This window comes from Corticium candelabrum, chromosome 9 (genome assembly GCF_963422355.1).
Source record: "Corticium candelabrum chromosome 9, ooCorCand1.1, whole genome shotgun sequence".
NCBI lineage: Eukaryota > Metazoa > Porifera > Homoscleromorpha > Homosclerophorida > Plakinidae > Corticium > Corticium candelabrum.
The window spans coordinates 6,059,730-6,074,081 of NC_085093.1; the positions used below are offsets into that span (position 1 = coordinate 6,059,730).

The 14,352-nt window shown below is 43.5% G+C and overlaps 2 protein-coding genes across 2 annotated transcripts; both read left to right on the top strand.

Annotated features, from left to right (window-relative positions):
* The first annotated feature begins 8,729 nt into the window (after positions 1 to 8,729).
* Positions 8,730 to 11,581, top strand: LOC134184725 (52 kDa repressor of the inhibitor of the protein kinase-like). Its single transcript, XM_062652470.1, has one exon. The coding sequence runs from the start codon at positions 9,037 to 9,039 to the stop codon at positions 11,557 to 11,559; it is 2,523 nt and encodes an 840-aa protein (XP_062508454.1). The 5' UTR covers positions 8,730 to 9,036; the 3' UTR covers positions 11,560 to 11,581.
* Positions 11,582 to 12,854: 1,273 nt separating this feature from the next.
* Positions 12,855 to 14,315, top strand: LOC134184726 (uncharacterized). The gene is made up of 2 exons (XM_062652471.1): positions 12,855 to 13,173; positions 13,241 to 14,315. The coding sequence occupies exons 1-2, from the start codon at positions 12,944 to 12,946 to the stop codon at positions 14,280 to 14,282; spliced, it is 1,272 nt and encodes a 423-aa protein (XP_062508455.1). The 5' UTR covers positions 12,855 to 12,943; the 3' UTR covers positions 14,283 to 14,315.
* Positions 14,316 to 14,352: the final 37 nt, after the last annotated feature.

The window sequence follows — 14,352 nt, forward strand, 5'->3', positions numbered from 1 at the left end:
GGTTTGCGTTGTGCTCAAGAAACGATTATACTGAACACAACCACATGTTACTATATGAAACCACAGGGTATTAAAAGAAAACCACAGGGTATTATGTGAACTAAACTGTTCAATCTGCCGGAAAACATAAAAAATATCTCATTATACATACATTCATGCATTGTACAATAGTTATGATGGTGAAATGTAAGCTTGTTTTCATTGATCTCTTTATGTGATTTGGGAATGGGTGAGATACATGAGACTGGATAAAAGATTACTGTTAGTTGTGAACAACGCAGTTGTGGCGAATAACGCAGTTGATGAAGTAGAAACTCTTTTAAAGTAAGGAGCATCACCTAATCCAAGTAATGTTGATTGATGTATATGCTATTGATGCAGTGAGTCAAGTTTAATGTTTGCTGATAACAACTCACTGCATGGAGGCTTGCACAAGTTCGAAATCGCTGGGGCGGCAAACGCAGCGCGTGGTTTGACTCAATAGGACACTCCCACACATACGGCAAAGTCAGTCCAAGTACTAAATTCTTATCATATTATTTCTTTCGGGTTTACTCTATTATACCGTAATAGCAATACTTTAAAGGGAGGGTGACATGCAAAAATCGCTACCTATTTTATAACTTAGAAACGTTGCTTTGCCAGTCAAATGAATGCATGAATTTTTTTTAGAATTTTTAGCTAATGCTCTAAGGGTTAAAACGAGCGTTCTTTTGGCTATTATTTGGCTCCACCTTTCATCTTCCGGCAATTTTGAGGCGTGTCCGTCGTGACATCACAAGTTGAACGGAAACTGCTCGCGCGCAGAAGTAAATCAGGTCTACAATGGTGAAGCGATGTGTTGCGGCTGGCTGCTCTAACTCACACAGCGACCAAGTCAGCTTGTTTTCTTTCCCACAAGACCCAGTTCTTCGAACAGAAGCAGTACAGAGGACTAGAGACAAATGGAATGGGCCTTAACGGTATTCGGTTCTATGCAGCGACCACTTTACAGAGGACTGTTTTGAAACCGATCATCTTTTGGCCTCATCGTTTAGCATCGCCAGGCGAGCACGCCTGAAGCAAGACGTCGTTCCAACGCATTTTGTCAGAGCGAATTTGAGAACAGGCGCCTCTGGATCGTCAGCTATGTCTTTGGAACGAACACGGAAACAAACGTCCACTGGCGGTGAGAGTGAGTTGACAAGCAAGAGGGGAGCATATGAGAAGAGACAAAGAGCTAGGGTATGTAGCTATTGTGTAAGGTCGTATTGACAATTGATAGAAGTGTTGCATTATGAATGCACCTCAACGTGTGATTTGCAGTAGGCGTGTTGCTAGAAGTGTGGTTAGTAGCTTTAGGCTTGAAGTGTGAACACAACGGCGAGGCTTCGCTGCAGTCTAGACTGGTTTTTATGCGTACACTTTGCAGCTTCTACAGGAAATTGTCAGCACTCAAAAGCACCAGTGGAAAGAGAAACAGAAATGGAATCTACTTGGCAAGACAGTGAAGACAATGAGAATGAGAAGAGTGCAACTCATGCAGATATTGGTGTACAGGCAGTATGCCTACAGGATATTCCACGCGGATCCACAGTAAATGTCAGAGTTCAAGTAGAGCCAAAAACTGTCTCCAGGGGTGAGTGACAGGATAGTTTGATTACTGACTAACAACTTGTGCGAATGTACGTACAAATTAGAGAATTACACATGCATGCATGTACTAAGTTTTGGAGCTATACCCACATGTCATATCAAGTGATTGTATACATGATAACAACACAATTTTTTTATGCTTGCCTGTAGGAATTCAGGCCGTTGAAAAAGTACAGATGTGCAATGCTAATGTCCAGTGTGAGCTTCTGTTACCTCCAGTCTTTTCCACCCCTATCAAGGACAGACCACCTCCTGTCTTTGAATCTGATCTGTCTGAAGTGGAAGCTGATGTCACTGGTCCGGACTCCAATGAAAACTCAGAGCATGAATGGAGCAAACAGTAAGTACATATCTGTTAGTTCACAAATAAATTGGATGAAATAAAATTTTGAACTCAAGGTCCATGGAAGATCCGATTCCTGATTCTAGCAGTGCATGTCCTAGCCCTTCAAAGGAGATGTGTTTTCTTGTATATGAATCGGCACTGTTACTTCTCTTCACTACATGTGCTGTCTGCAACAGTCATGCGACAAACATCAAGAAAGTGGTCAAGGGTTCGTTTCTTCGAATCACACAATTGTGCAGTAGCTGCAAATACCAACGTGTTTGGGAGAGTCAACCATCATGACCATGCTCCTGCCGATATTGAAAGTACGCTGTTTGAAGGACCCACACATTCAGGCAGACTAGTTCAAATCCTCCTTGCTCTGTCTAAAAGAAGGACATCGCCAGTGATTTCATCGTAGCCCGACACACAATTTTCTCCTAAAAGTATAGACGAACGCTCCTCCAGCCCGGTTCACAGTACGGCGTCGTGCGAGTGTCCTGGACGCTAAAAATGAGCGAGCGTCAGCGTCACACTGTGCACCTGACAGCATCCGCAACGCTCGCATGACGCTAGGCGAGCGTCCACGACGCTGGAATAGAGAAAAAGTTTTAATCGAGCGTCCTAGCCGGAAGTGACCCAGCGTCCGATGACATCACGTGGTTCGTTTCAACCAATCGAAAGTCAGTCACTGGAAGTATCCGAGATATTCTATTCGTTCACATGGATTATCATTCATTCGAAGTTTTCATTGTGTGTGAGTGTTTTTCCCGACGTTTGGCAAGTTCAGTCAAAGGACTACTAACACATACGGATGGAAGAAAACGATTGATGGAGACTACGGCGCAGCAGCGCCACAAAAGCAAAACGTCGTCGTCCATGTCTGTCGCAAGTACATTGTACACCCTTGGTTACTTTACAGCGCCAGACCACTTTCGCAGTGTGTTTGTCAGACGCAATTCAGAGAATGGTCCAGCGCCAGCGTCTTCGCTGACGCTCCTGTGAGCGTCTTTGTCAACGTCCAGGACGCTCGCAGAACGACGTGCCAACGTCGAACTGTGAACGGAACTTCTCTCCCAATGAGGTACATCTCATTACTCTATGAAGACGTGCAATAGCTGACCTGGAGGACCGCCGCTTGGATGATGGAAGGCTTTCTTCGGTCGTGGCAGATGAATGTCGGTTGCAGCATTCATCTATAAATGCTACTAGAACGGATGCAATCAAGGATACAAGAAAAGTCGCCAAAGAGTTACTACACTTGCAAGCGCTATCCTTATAGAGGGCACAAAGAGGCTTCCACAGAAGCGGAAAAACTACAACCTCCTCCGACAACGACCACTTCAACATCATGTGTGCAGAATTACAAAGCACAACATGAGGAGGAAGAAACGTTTTGAGTTTGACTACAATAGTTCAGTATCCTCACCGACCTGCCTTCGCCACGAAACTCAAACACCATCAGAAGAATCTCCTTCTACAAAACCTTAGGGCAAAAAGCGGCTACCAGGGCACCTCTGGTTGGCTGCCCAGACAACCGTAACTACAGAACTACGTAATGGCGAACTTAGAGGAAGGTATACATGTAGTCCAAAATTATATATATCAGGGATATAGAATATCGCGTTAGCATATAATTGCTCTTTGGTAAGCTACGGTACCTACTTGATCAATCTCTGGTTTCTAAGTCATATTACACGTTGTTTCAACTCAGATTGTAATTGTTTGGAATAGAGCATGTATTTGGATGACAAATTGAAGAGTAAGACAATAGTTATGGTGGTGAAATTTAAGTTCGTTTTCATTGATCTTTTGATGTAATTTTAGAATGAGTGAGACATACACGACACTGGATAGAAGACTTGTGACAGGTTGTGGTGAATGCAGTTCATGAAGTAGAAACTCTTTTAAAGTAAGGTGCTTCACCTGATGCAAGTAGTGGTGATGTAAGTGTTATTGACACAGTAAATTAATGTTATTGTTTGTTGATAACAAATCACTGTATTGAGGCTCGCACAAGTTTGAAATAGCTAGCGCGGCAAACGCAGCGGGCGGTTGACTTAATGGGACACTTCCACGCATATGGCAAAGTCAGCCCAACTACTAAAACCTTATCATACCATTTTTCATACTAAAACCTTATCATACCATTTGAGAGAGGGCACAGTTGTTGAGTACATACTGCCCAGGACTCTCTCAAAGTCTACAATAGACGGTGGAAATTGCAGTACTGCATGTACTGTTATTTCTGTACTTACAGCAAGGTAATTGCCACTCATCACATGAGTCTTACTCCTAGTGGTCCTCTAAATCAAGAAATGATAGATCTGTTTATTGACGCAATGCGTGAAGGCAACTTTCTCCACGACGAGTTAAGAAGTGATACAGGCAAGATTACTGGCAGTTTATGATGTGCTCAACTTGTGGTCACAGATGGGTGTAAAAACCATGACAAGAGTCGACTTGGGACTTCGCTTTGAAAGCCTTCAGGAGGTTATGAATCCATGGCTCAATCAGTTCCTTTCACTTCAAGGAAAGTCTGGTGCAGCAGCTATTTTGTGGCCTGACCCTTCACCATGTGTTGTATTTTCAGTAAGACAGGATGGCTGTGTTTGACAGCCATTGCCATGGTACTCGAGGAGCAACAGTCATATCTGACTGTCTTTCAGGGGTTGATACGTTGATAGCATATCTGCTGAACTTTTTGTCTAGGCACTTTAATGTTCAGTGGAAGGAATGTCAACTTTGTTTCATAGAGACTAGTCTGTAGTATGCTCAGCGCAAATACTGTACTAAGTACTTTTCTATTGCTACCTAAGAAAAAATTTAGGCAGAGACTAATTTAGTAATTTTGAAGCTGTAACGGATATACCGAAATTAAGTCGCTACCGAAAATTTCTTAATTTACAGTACAATGCATATCCGGGATATATAGACTATCGCGTTAGCATATAATTGCTCATCAATCTCTGGTTTCTACGTCAAATTACGTTGTTTCAATTCAGATGTAATCGTTTGGAAGAGCATGCATTTGTACGACAAATTGACTAGTAATACAATAGTTATTAGTTGAAATTACAACACGATTACTCTACAATATGACAGTCGTTTACAGAGATGTATACAGCTACGCAATCTCCTTTAATAGGACAACAAGATGAGTGTTAATATTCAAATTGAACATCACGACTCTTTGTATTGTTGTCATAGTGATTATCATTCTTGTACGAAATTTGAAGTAAGTTATTGTGTTTGTAGTTTTTGATTGGTGGTGAAATGTAAGCTTTTTTCATTGATCTTTTGATGTGATTTTAGAATGAGTGATATACACGAGACTGGATAGGAGATAAGCGTCAGTTGTGGTGAACAACGCAGTTGTGGCGAATAACGCTATTGATGAAGTAGAAACTCTTTTAAAGTAAGGAGCATCACCTGATACAAGTAGTGGTGATGAATGTGTTATTGACGCAGTGGATTTATTTTATTGTTTGTTGATAACAACTCACTGTATTGAGGCTTGCACAAGTTCGAAACAGCTGGCGTGATAAACGCAGCGCGTGGTTTAACTCAATGCAACACTCCCACGTATACGGCAAAGTCAGCCCAAGTACTAAATTCTCATCATACCATTTCTTTCGGGTGTACTCTACTATACTGCATTAGCAATACTTTAAGAGTAATATTGTTATACATATGATAGTTGCTTTGCAGCAGCTCTCTGGAAACCATCTCTAAAAACACTAGCAGGTCAAGCAACCTCACGAAAGTAGATGCAGAGAGAAGGGCGCGTATACAGAAGCGACCAATTTGCGTCCACAAATACCGTGCACCATAGTTACCGCATTCGCCAAATCCAAGCGGTTTCGCTATGTAAAGTAAGTGACCGCGTTTCAACACTCCCAAGCAGAAACCAACTACGTGCATCGGGAAAAGGAGGCTTTAGCCATTCTGTTTGGGGTCAAGAAGTTCCACGTGTACTTGTATGGACGACGGTATACTCTTACTACAGATCATCAACCATTACTAAGGATCCTACATCGGCCACACCCACGCCACTGCAGCTCAGCTCCAGCGCTGGGCCATTATTCTTTCAGCCTACCTGTATGATATTTCGTTTCGTAGCTCTCAGGAAAACCTGTGTGCTGATGCTTTATCTAGACTTCCAATACAAAACGGGCCAAGCAAATGGGAAGACAGTTTAGCCAGGAAGAGGAGGCGTTCCAGTTCGCAGTATATCAAGTGTTAAGTCTGCCCATCACAGAGTCTCGCATCGCGAAGGGTAAGCTACGGTACCTACTTGATCAATCTCTGGTTTCTAAGTCATATGACACGTTGTGTCAACTCAGATCGTAATCGTTTGGAATAGAGCATGTATTTGTATGATAAATTGACTAGTAAGACAATAGTTATGGTGGTGAAATGTAAGTTCGTTTTCATTGATCGTTTGATGTGATTTTAGAATGAGTGAGACATACACGAGACTGGATAGAAGACTTCTGGCAGTTGTGGTGAACCACGCAGCTGATAAAGTAGAAACTCTTTTAAAGTAAGGTGCTTCACCTGATGCAAGTAGTGGTGATGTAAGTGTTATTGACACAGTAAATTAATGTTATTGTTTGTTGATAACAACTCACTGTAATGAGGCTTGCACAAGCTAGAAATAGCTGGCGCGGCAAACGCAGCGCGTGGTTTGACTTAATGGGACACTACCACGCATATGGCAAAGTCAGCCCAACTACTAAAACCTTATCATACCATTTCTTTCAAATTTACTCTACTATACTGTAATAGCAGTACTTTAAGGTAGTCTCGACATGCGCGTATTCTTAGCTAGCCGTAGATAGAGGAAATTTCGTGATGTCGGCGAATGGCAAATTTACGAGCGTACAAGGAAGGTCAATCACAGACGCCTGTTACCTGCAAAGGGCTCCTGCTAAATCCGACGCCGAACGAAGATATAGACTGTTGAATAAGAGGTATCTGAGGCTGTGCGAACGTCGCGTCGCTTTGACAACGTCGTCTTTCTCCGTTTCGCTTCTAGTTGTACTTTGATGTAAGGGAATGCCGAAGACATGATGACGTAGAGGAAATAATGCTCCTTCATGTGCCCCGGCTGAGATTACCGAACAATTAATTAATTTGGGTTGGTCTGGGTGTGATGCAATTTTTTTCACCATATCACTCTTCTTCATTTCACTCACATCTATTCACCTTTCTATTAAAACTTGCCTCAAACCATTGGGAACACCCTATGAATTTATCATGCTCTGGAAGACATCTCTAATTGAGTGTCATGCATTATTGGTTGACCTCTTCAAGGATGCACATTCATTTTATTTACAACTAAAGCATTATCAGACTCAGCTGTGTGATTTGAGCTTTGGTCAAATATCAAAGGAGATCATATCTATCCTTTGGATACTTGACTTCAGCAATTTCGCCTGCAGTTCTAACATTAACTAAGAATTTCTCTCCCGTCCAATGACCGTCTCTATTTTCTCCATATTCAATTATAACACGAGCCTCTTTAGCAATTAAAGGATTGTGCTCTTTGGCACTTAAAAACTCTTCATTACTTAGTCTAAAGAAACCATTGCATTTATCGATAAAGTCGCTAATCATGACGCCCGCACCTCTCGACTTTGGCCTGATCGTTTTCTGATCAGGCTGTATCCAAACAAACTTCTGGTCATCATTTGCCTAAAAAATTGACTCATCATGGAATATTACCGCTAAGCACTTGGCTGCTGATGGGCAGCCAACTTGGACAGGCTGCAGCTGTTCTGGCAACACATCAGATACATGAAGAGGCGGGAGATGACTAGATTCTAGTTCGTGCAGTTTAATTACAAACATATTTCTTTCCTTTACTACATCTTCTCTCTCGTGGCCATCTATATACACTCCCTGAATACAGTGCGGGACAGCATACATCCCCCCCTCCAATGCGCATGTCATTCGTTAACGCGCACAGTTTAAATTTGGTTTGGCCTACCTATTTCAAATTTGGTCCAGTGGTGTACAAGTTTATTAGCTACAACGAACCAGCTTAATTTGATAAAGGGAAGAGTTTCGTTCTCTCAAGGCGAGAATAGTGGAGATGCCTCCTCAGATTGCCGTATTTTCCTACGGAAAATAGAAATATTGCCGTAGATGATTAAGAACTTGATGAAAGATTGTCACCGTGATTTTGACTCTAAGTAGACGTGGTTGGTTTAAAGTGGGTGTGCCAGTAGTTTGCTGAGTGCGCACCCTCTCCAAGTACGCCTGGTTACGCCACTGAATGCCACGCTCTGTTAAGACAATCCTTAGACCTTTCGGAATTCCATCCTCGGTGACAAGTTTCTGTTCTTTCCCTGATACACGGTGTCCCTCATAGATGGTTGCTTATAAATGTCTACAAATACGCAGGGCCAATTTTCTAACGTGAGCTAAATTTGGATGATATATGCTGTACCGCACTGTAGCGTATCTGCTGAACTTTCTGTCTAGGCACTTTCACGTTCAGTGGAAGAAATGTCAACTTTGTTTCATAGAGACTAGTCTGTAGTATGCTCAGCGCAAATACTGTACTAAGTACTTTTGCATTGCTACCTAAGACAAATTTAGGTAGCAATTAAATTTTGTAAGATTGAAGCTGTACGAAAATACCGAAATTAAATCGCTACCGAAAAATTCTTGATTTACAGTACACTGTATATCCGGGATATAGACTATCGCGTTAGCATATAATTGCTCTTCGGTAAGCTACCGTACCCAGGGGCGTACGCAGAGGGGGTTCGAGGGGGTTCGGACGAACCCCCTCTAGGCGCTAGGTAATGGCGGAATTCGAATTAGGCAATGCCGCATGAGCGCAACTACACAGCACCATTACATATGGGGACAGCAGAAGACACAACGAGACTCCCGATTTTGGATACATTGAAATTATCTGTAAAAAATAATATAAATCTATAAAGTAGTACAGCACTTAACTTTTCGGCGCGCCTATTACTGGATCTACAAAGCCGAGATGAAGTTTATGTAACTCATGCGCTTGCACGGTGTTGATTACGGTTCTCCGAGGACAAGCTAAAATGGCGCATCAACAGAGCATTGCAGCGTTCTTCCGTGCGGCTCATAAAAGGCCATCAAGCGAAGCTGGTCGACTCGATGCGGGCGGTGAGCAACATAATGATCGTGAGGACTGCCAGCCACCGAACCGACGGCCACGGCTTTGCTCTGTGTTGACTGAGGAAAGCAACAGCCACCCGACGTCAAATCTAGACACTCAGGTCCAAGACACGGTGAGGGAGAATGCCACGACGTGCACGGATTTCGTTGGTCGCCCATTTGACGTAGGTCTCACTATCAAGATTGGAATGTCAGTCAAAGAAGTGTCCACAGCCGTTTCAGCGCTTTCCGGAGGTGAGAAGTACAAATTACTCTTTAGGCATACTTCGCCGCCTACCGTACTGCCTTCTACTCGTTCGTATGGCTGTAACCGCAAGTTTAACACGGATTGGCTTACTAAATACTCGTGGCTAGTCTACAGCCCAGCCAATGATGCTGTGTATTGTGCACCATGCGCTCTGTTGTGTTCAGAGAAGACTCGTGCTGACAAAGGCCTCTTTGTAAACGTGCCTTTTCGCAACTGGGTGAAGCTGAGCGAGTCGCTGGCAGCTCATGCAAAACACACGTATCATGCTCACTGCATGGACGAAGCAGATACATTCAGAGCAGTTGTAGATAACCCTGATTCTAGACTTGATGTTATGGTACGCACGGTACTGCAAGATCGCTTGACCACAAATAAGCATATTTTGCAACAGATAGTTCGTGCCATACTGTATTTGACGAAACAAGGATTAGCACTGCGTGGACACCGAGAAGGGATTTCATCCAGCAGTAATCCTGGAAATTTCTTGGCATTGCTTAAGAACCAAGCTGCTAATGATGCAGTCTTGAAGAAGCACCTGGAACAGCCCTTGGCACGGAATGGTACATACCTGTCACCAAGGTCACAGAATGATATAATGGGTATTATCAGTTTTGACATTATTCGCGCAAAAATTGTTGAGGAAGTGAAAGAGGCCAAGTTTTATGCTGTGTTGGCAGATGAAATTTCCAGTCACAATGTGGAACACTTGGCTGTTTGCCTGAGGTTTGTAGATGCGTCTGGTGAGATACGAGAAGAATTTGTTTCATTCGTAAAAATGGTACGAGTTCGTGCTGTTGATATTGAACAGGCTATCACTGGACTTCTGACAAACCTTGGTCTTTCACTTGAGGATCTCCGTGGACAGGGTTATGATGGAGCGTCAACAATGAGTGGAGAGAAGTCAGGTGTTCAGAGAAGAATTCTAGACAAGCAGCCAAAGGCAGTATACACTCACTGTTCCGGTCATTCCCTCAACCTTGTAATAGCACAAGCCTGTGCAGAGCCATGCGTCCGAAATTGTATTTCTGTCATCAAGGCCATCACTCTTTGGATTAGAGCATCACCAAAGAGGGAAGGTCTACTAAAGCAAGTATGTGAAAGGCAACAGCAAGCTGGAGCAGCACATGGCTCTCCTCTGCTTAATGTTTGTATAACCAGATGGGTGGAGAATATTGATGGGTGGCAGCGCTTCATGCAGTGTCATCCATACCTAGTAGAGCTGTGCGAAGTAATAATTTATGGGAGTAGACACTACGCCATGTTTAGTGACGGATTCTCTGCTGATGACAAGAAGGATGCGGTTGCGCATTTAAAGTCCTTGGAATCCTTCTCTTTTATTTATGCAATGGTTGTTTTGCACCGTACGCTCTCGTACGTTCGAGAACCCATTAAAAGGTTGCAGGGAGTTTCTCAAGATCTCTACTCTGGCTTGATGATGATAGAAGATTGTCAGAAAGAGCTTCTTAGCATACGTTTCAACGCAGATGAACTGACTGCATTTTCAGACAGAATTTACAACCACAGTTGCTGCCTTGCTGCTAAGTCTGATATTGCTCCAGTTGTGCCCAGAACTTGCCAACGGCAGCAGCATCGTTCTAAGTATCAATGCTCTGATCCCAAGCAGTACTTTAAAGTTACAGTTCTCCTGCCCTTTTTAGATCATTTGCTTGCAGACTTGAAAGCCCGATTTGCAAAGCATGTGCAGAAAGTTGCTAGACTACAATCACTCCTGCCGTCTTCTATCAGTGAAACATCATCTTTTCAGGACATTGAAGAGGCTGTAATATTCTACAGTGCTGACTTGCCGAACCCTGACATTGTTGATGAGGAATTTGTTCGTTGGAAGAGAAAATGGCTCAACATTCCTCCGCAGTCTCGTTCCCAATCTCTGAAAGACTGCCTGGCTCCTGGTGTCTGCACAATGCCAAACCTGCGTGTCCTTATGCAGCTTTTTGCAACACTGCCTCTGAGCACTTGTTCCTGTGAGCGATCCGGTTCTGCTCTGCGACGGCTCAACACCTACCTGCGCAGCACTCAGAGTGAAGACCGTCTTGCTGCTGCAGCTCTCATCCACGTCAACTACGCTACACCTGTTGATATTAACCACGTCTGCAAACTGTTTATGCAGAAACATCCACGTAGAATTGAAGCACCTAGTATGCTGTTTGATAACTCTTGATGTTGAGCAAGTTATTTGCTTTCTAATAGTTTCATTTACCCAATTAACAGTTAGTCTCACAGCACGTATTGCTAAGATTAAAGAAGGTCATGGTGTGTTTGACTGCCAAAAATAGAACAGTTGTAATCAAGTTGTGAACCCCCCTTGGATAATTCCTGCGTACGCCCCTGAAGTTACGAACCCCCTCTAGAGAAATCCTGCGTACGCCCCTGCCGTCTAAGCTCACTTTTTAGTGAACACGCCCACAAACTAGGTTTCGTGCTCCTCCCAGTCGATCAAATCCTGTATCCGCCACTGATATCCGTGCTACATCGTGATATCGCCCAGCAATGAACTAACTATTACTAAACCCAACAGCACAGCAGCTCTTGACCATCTCTAGCAGACAATGGACCGGGACCGCGCGCTATTATCAGAATGAGAAGGCTTGACTGACAACTTGCCACTGAAAATGGCGGCGGCAACGAATCACGTGGCCTAGTGAAGCCATGTGAACCTCTATTCTAAACACAATACAACAGAGGCATATAAAAGGTTTCACAAGTTCAAAATTGCTATTCCCAAGTTTAAGACTAGCTACATATACAAACACGCCAAAACATCTTTTTCGACAAAGACAGTTTCGGCTAGGGATTGGGTCTAACACGGCGATGTCGTCGCCCTCTAAACGTTATATTTACATCTACTTAACTCATTATCAAAGGCTCAAACTGTTAAGAAACGTCGCTCAACCGCAACTCTGGTGAAACGATCGTGTCGTGGAGGCAGCCATGACACATTTCACATATACCCCGGATATACCAACCTCCCGGATCTGCATACAAAACCCTTAGAAAAAGAATCAGCTGTAGTACTGTTCTAATTTTCTAAAGTTCCCACAAAGAATTCTTGCTCTATATATTATACGTGTGGCTAGACACAGACACAAATTTCTGTAGCGCACGTTACTACTCCAATACCGCACGTGCTGCACGTGTGAATGTTACTAAAATGTACGTGCCTTACTTACGAAATATACGGGCTTCATTAGCGAAACCGCACGAAACATTATGTCTAAAACAGTCCGGTGTCTAGAAGATGGCTGTTCGTACAAATGCGCACGAGTCGCACAGTTGAAGATGCATCTAGCTAGAACGGATGCATTGTTTCACTACAGACAAAAACCTTCACTTTCTAATAGCCCGTTCACACTAGCACGTCTTCGAAGCCGAGCCGAGCCAGCCCGGGCCAGCTCGGGCCAGAGACTCGAGCCAGCCCCCGTTCACACTGCTTGTGGCGTTAACGGCTAGCCCGATTAGTAGGCGTGTGTTTTGGCACGCGCGCTACCTTAATATAATTACCTTAGATAGCTCAAACTGCACGCGCTAGTACCGTACTAAGTGCTATGGATCGACAACAAGCTGCGCGCCTTTTCTTCTCCCTCGTGGTTCGTCAGTCAAACGCAGAAATGCATATGGTGTCTACGAGAAGAGCGTCAAGCAGGAGAAGATGTCGCATCCACCCTTCATTTCTTCGTCGGCAGCTGCAGCGGCGGGAAACCTGGACTACTTTAGCGTTGCTTTTAGTTCTGGTCAACTCTGCTTCTCCAGAACGACAGATATGGAGCTACCCCAGGTAATGAGTATCCAAATAATTGTAAGCTGTCATAACTCTCAATTGATTGATTTCTGGATGCGTATAGGTCAAGTGACTGGTGGGACTTTGTCGTGCAGAGGACATTCTCTGCACGTGACTGGAAAGAAAATTTTAGAATGTGTAGAGAGACGTTTTTGTATTTGTGTGAGAAGTTGAGGCACGAGATAGAACCTGAGGTGACACATTTAAGAGCCTCTATCTGCATTGAGAAGCGAGTCGCAGTCACAGTCTGGTACTTGGCAACAAACGTGGAGTACCGTACAATATCCCACCTGTTTGGCATTGGCAGATCAACTGTCTGCTCCATTGTTCACAGTACGTGTCGAGCTATCGTTCATTGTCTTATGTCTGGTTACATCACGTTTCCTACTGGAGAAATGCTAACAGATGTAGTAAAGGGATTTTCCCAGTCCTTCAATTTTCCCCAGTGTGCAGGAGCAATTGATGGATGTCACATTCCAGTTTCTCCACCAGCGCTCAATCACACCGACTACTATAACAGAAAGGGATGGTACTCCGTGATTTTACAGGCTGTTGTAGATCATAAATATCTGTTTCGGGATATAAATGTTGGCTGGCCAGGAAGTGTGCACGATGCAAGGGTCTTGGCCAATTCCTCTATATTTCAGAACGCAGAAAGTGGATTGATATTGAATGAACAGCAGAAAGAAATTGAAGGGTGCACCATACCTGTGTTTCTTGTTGGTGATTCTGCTTATCCCCTGAAGAATTGGCTCCTTAAACCGTTTCCACATAATGACCACCTGACTGACGAAAAGAAGAACTTTAACTATCGAATTTCAAAAGCTAGAATAGTTGTGGAGAATGCGTTTGGTCGCCTGAAAGCTCGATGGAGGCGTTTAATGAAAAAGAACGACATGCAAATTAGGCATGTCCAGCATGTTATAGCTGCCTGCTGTGTCCTCCATAATGTGTGTGAAATACATGGGGATTCATTTGATGATGACTGGATGGAAGAGACTGATTTGCAACTTCAACATGCTGAAACGCACACTGTCAGAGATACTGTCAATGATCGTACAGCAGCAATTCGAGAGACTCTAGTTCCACACTTGGCAAATAGTTAATTAATTAATTAATTAGTGAAGTAGGTGTGATGTGGTCTTCCAATCTATTTTCTCGAATTTAACTTCACTG

Coding starts and splice junctions, on each gene's coding strand:
- LOC134184725 (XM_062652470.1), top strand. CDS start 9,037: ATGGCGCATCAACAGAGCATTGCAGCGTTCTTCCGTGCGGCTCATAAA.
- LOC134184726 (XM_062652471.1), top strand. CDS start 12,944: ATGGATCGACAACAAGCTGCGCGCCTTTTCTTCTCCCTCGTGGTTCGT. Junction 13,174..13,240: donor CAGATATGGAGCTACCCCAG/GTAATGAGTATC, acceptor GGATGCGTATAG/GTCAAGTGACTGGTGGGACT.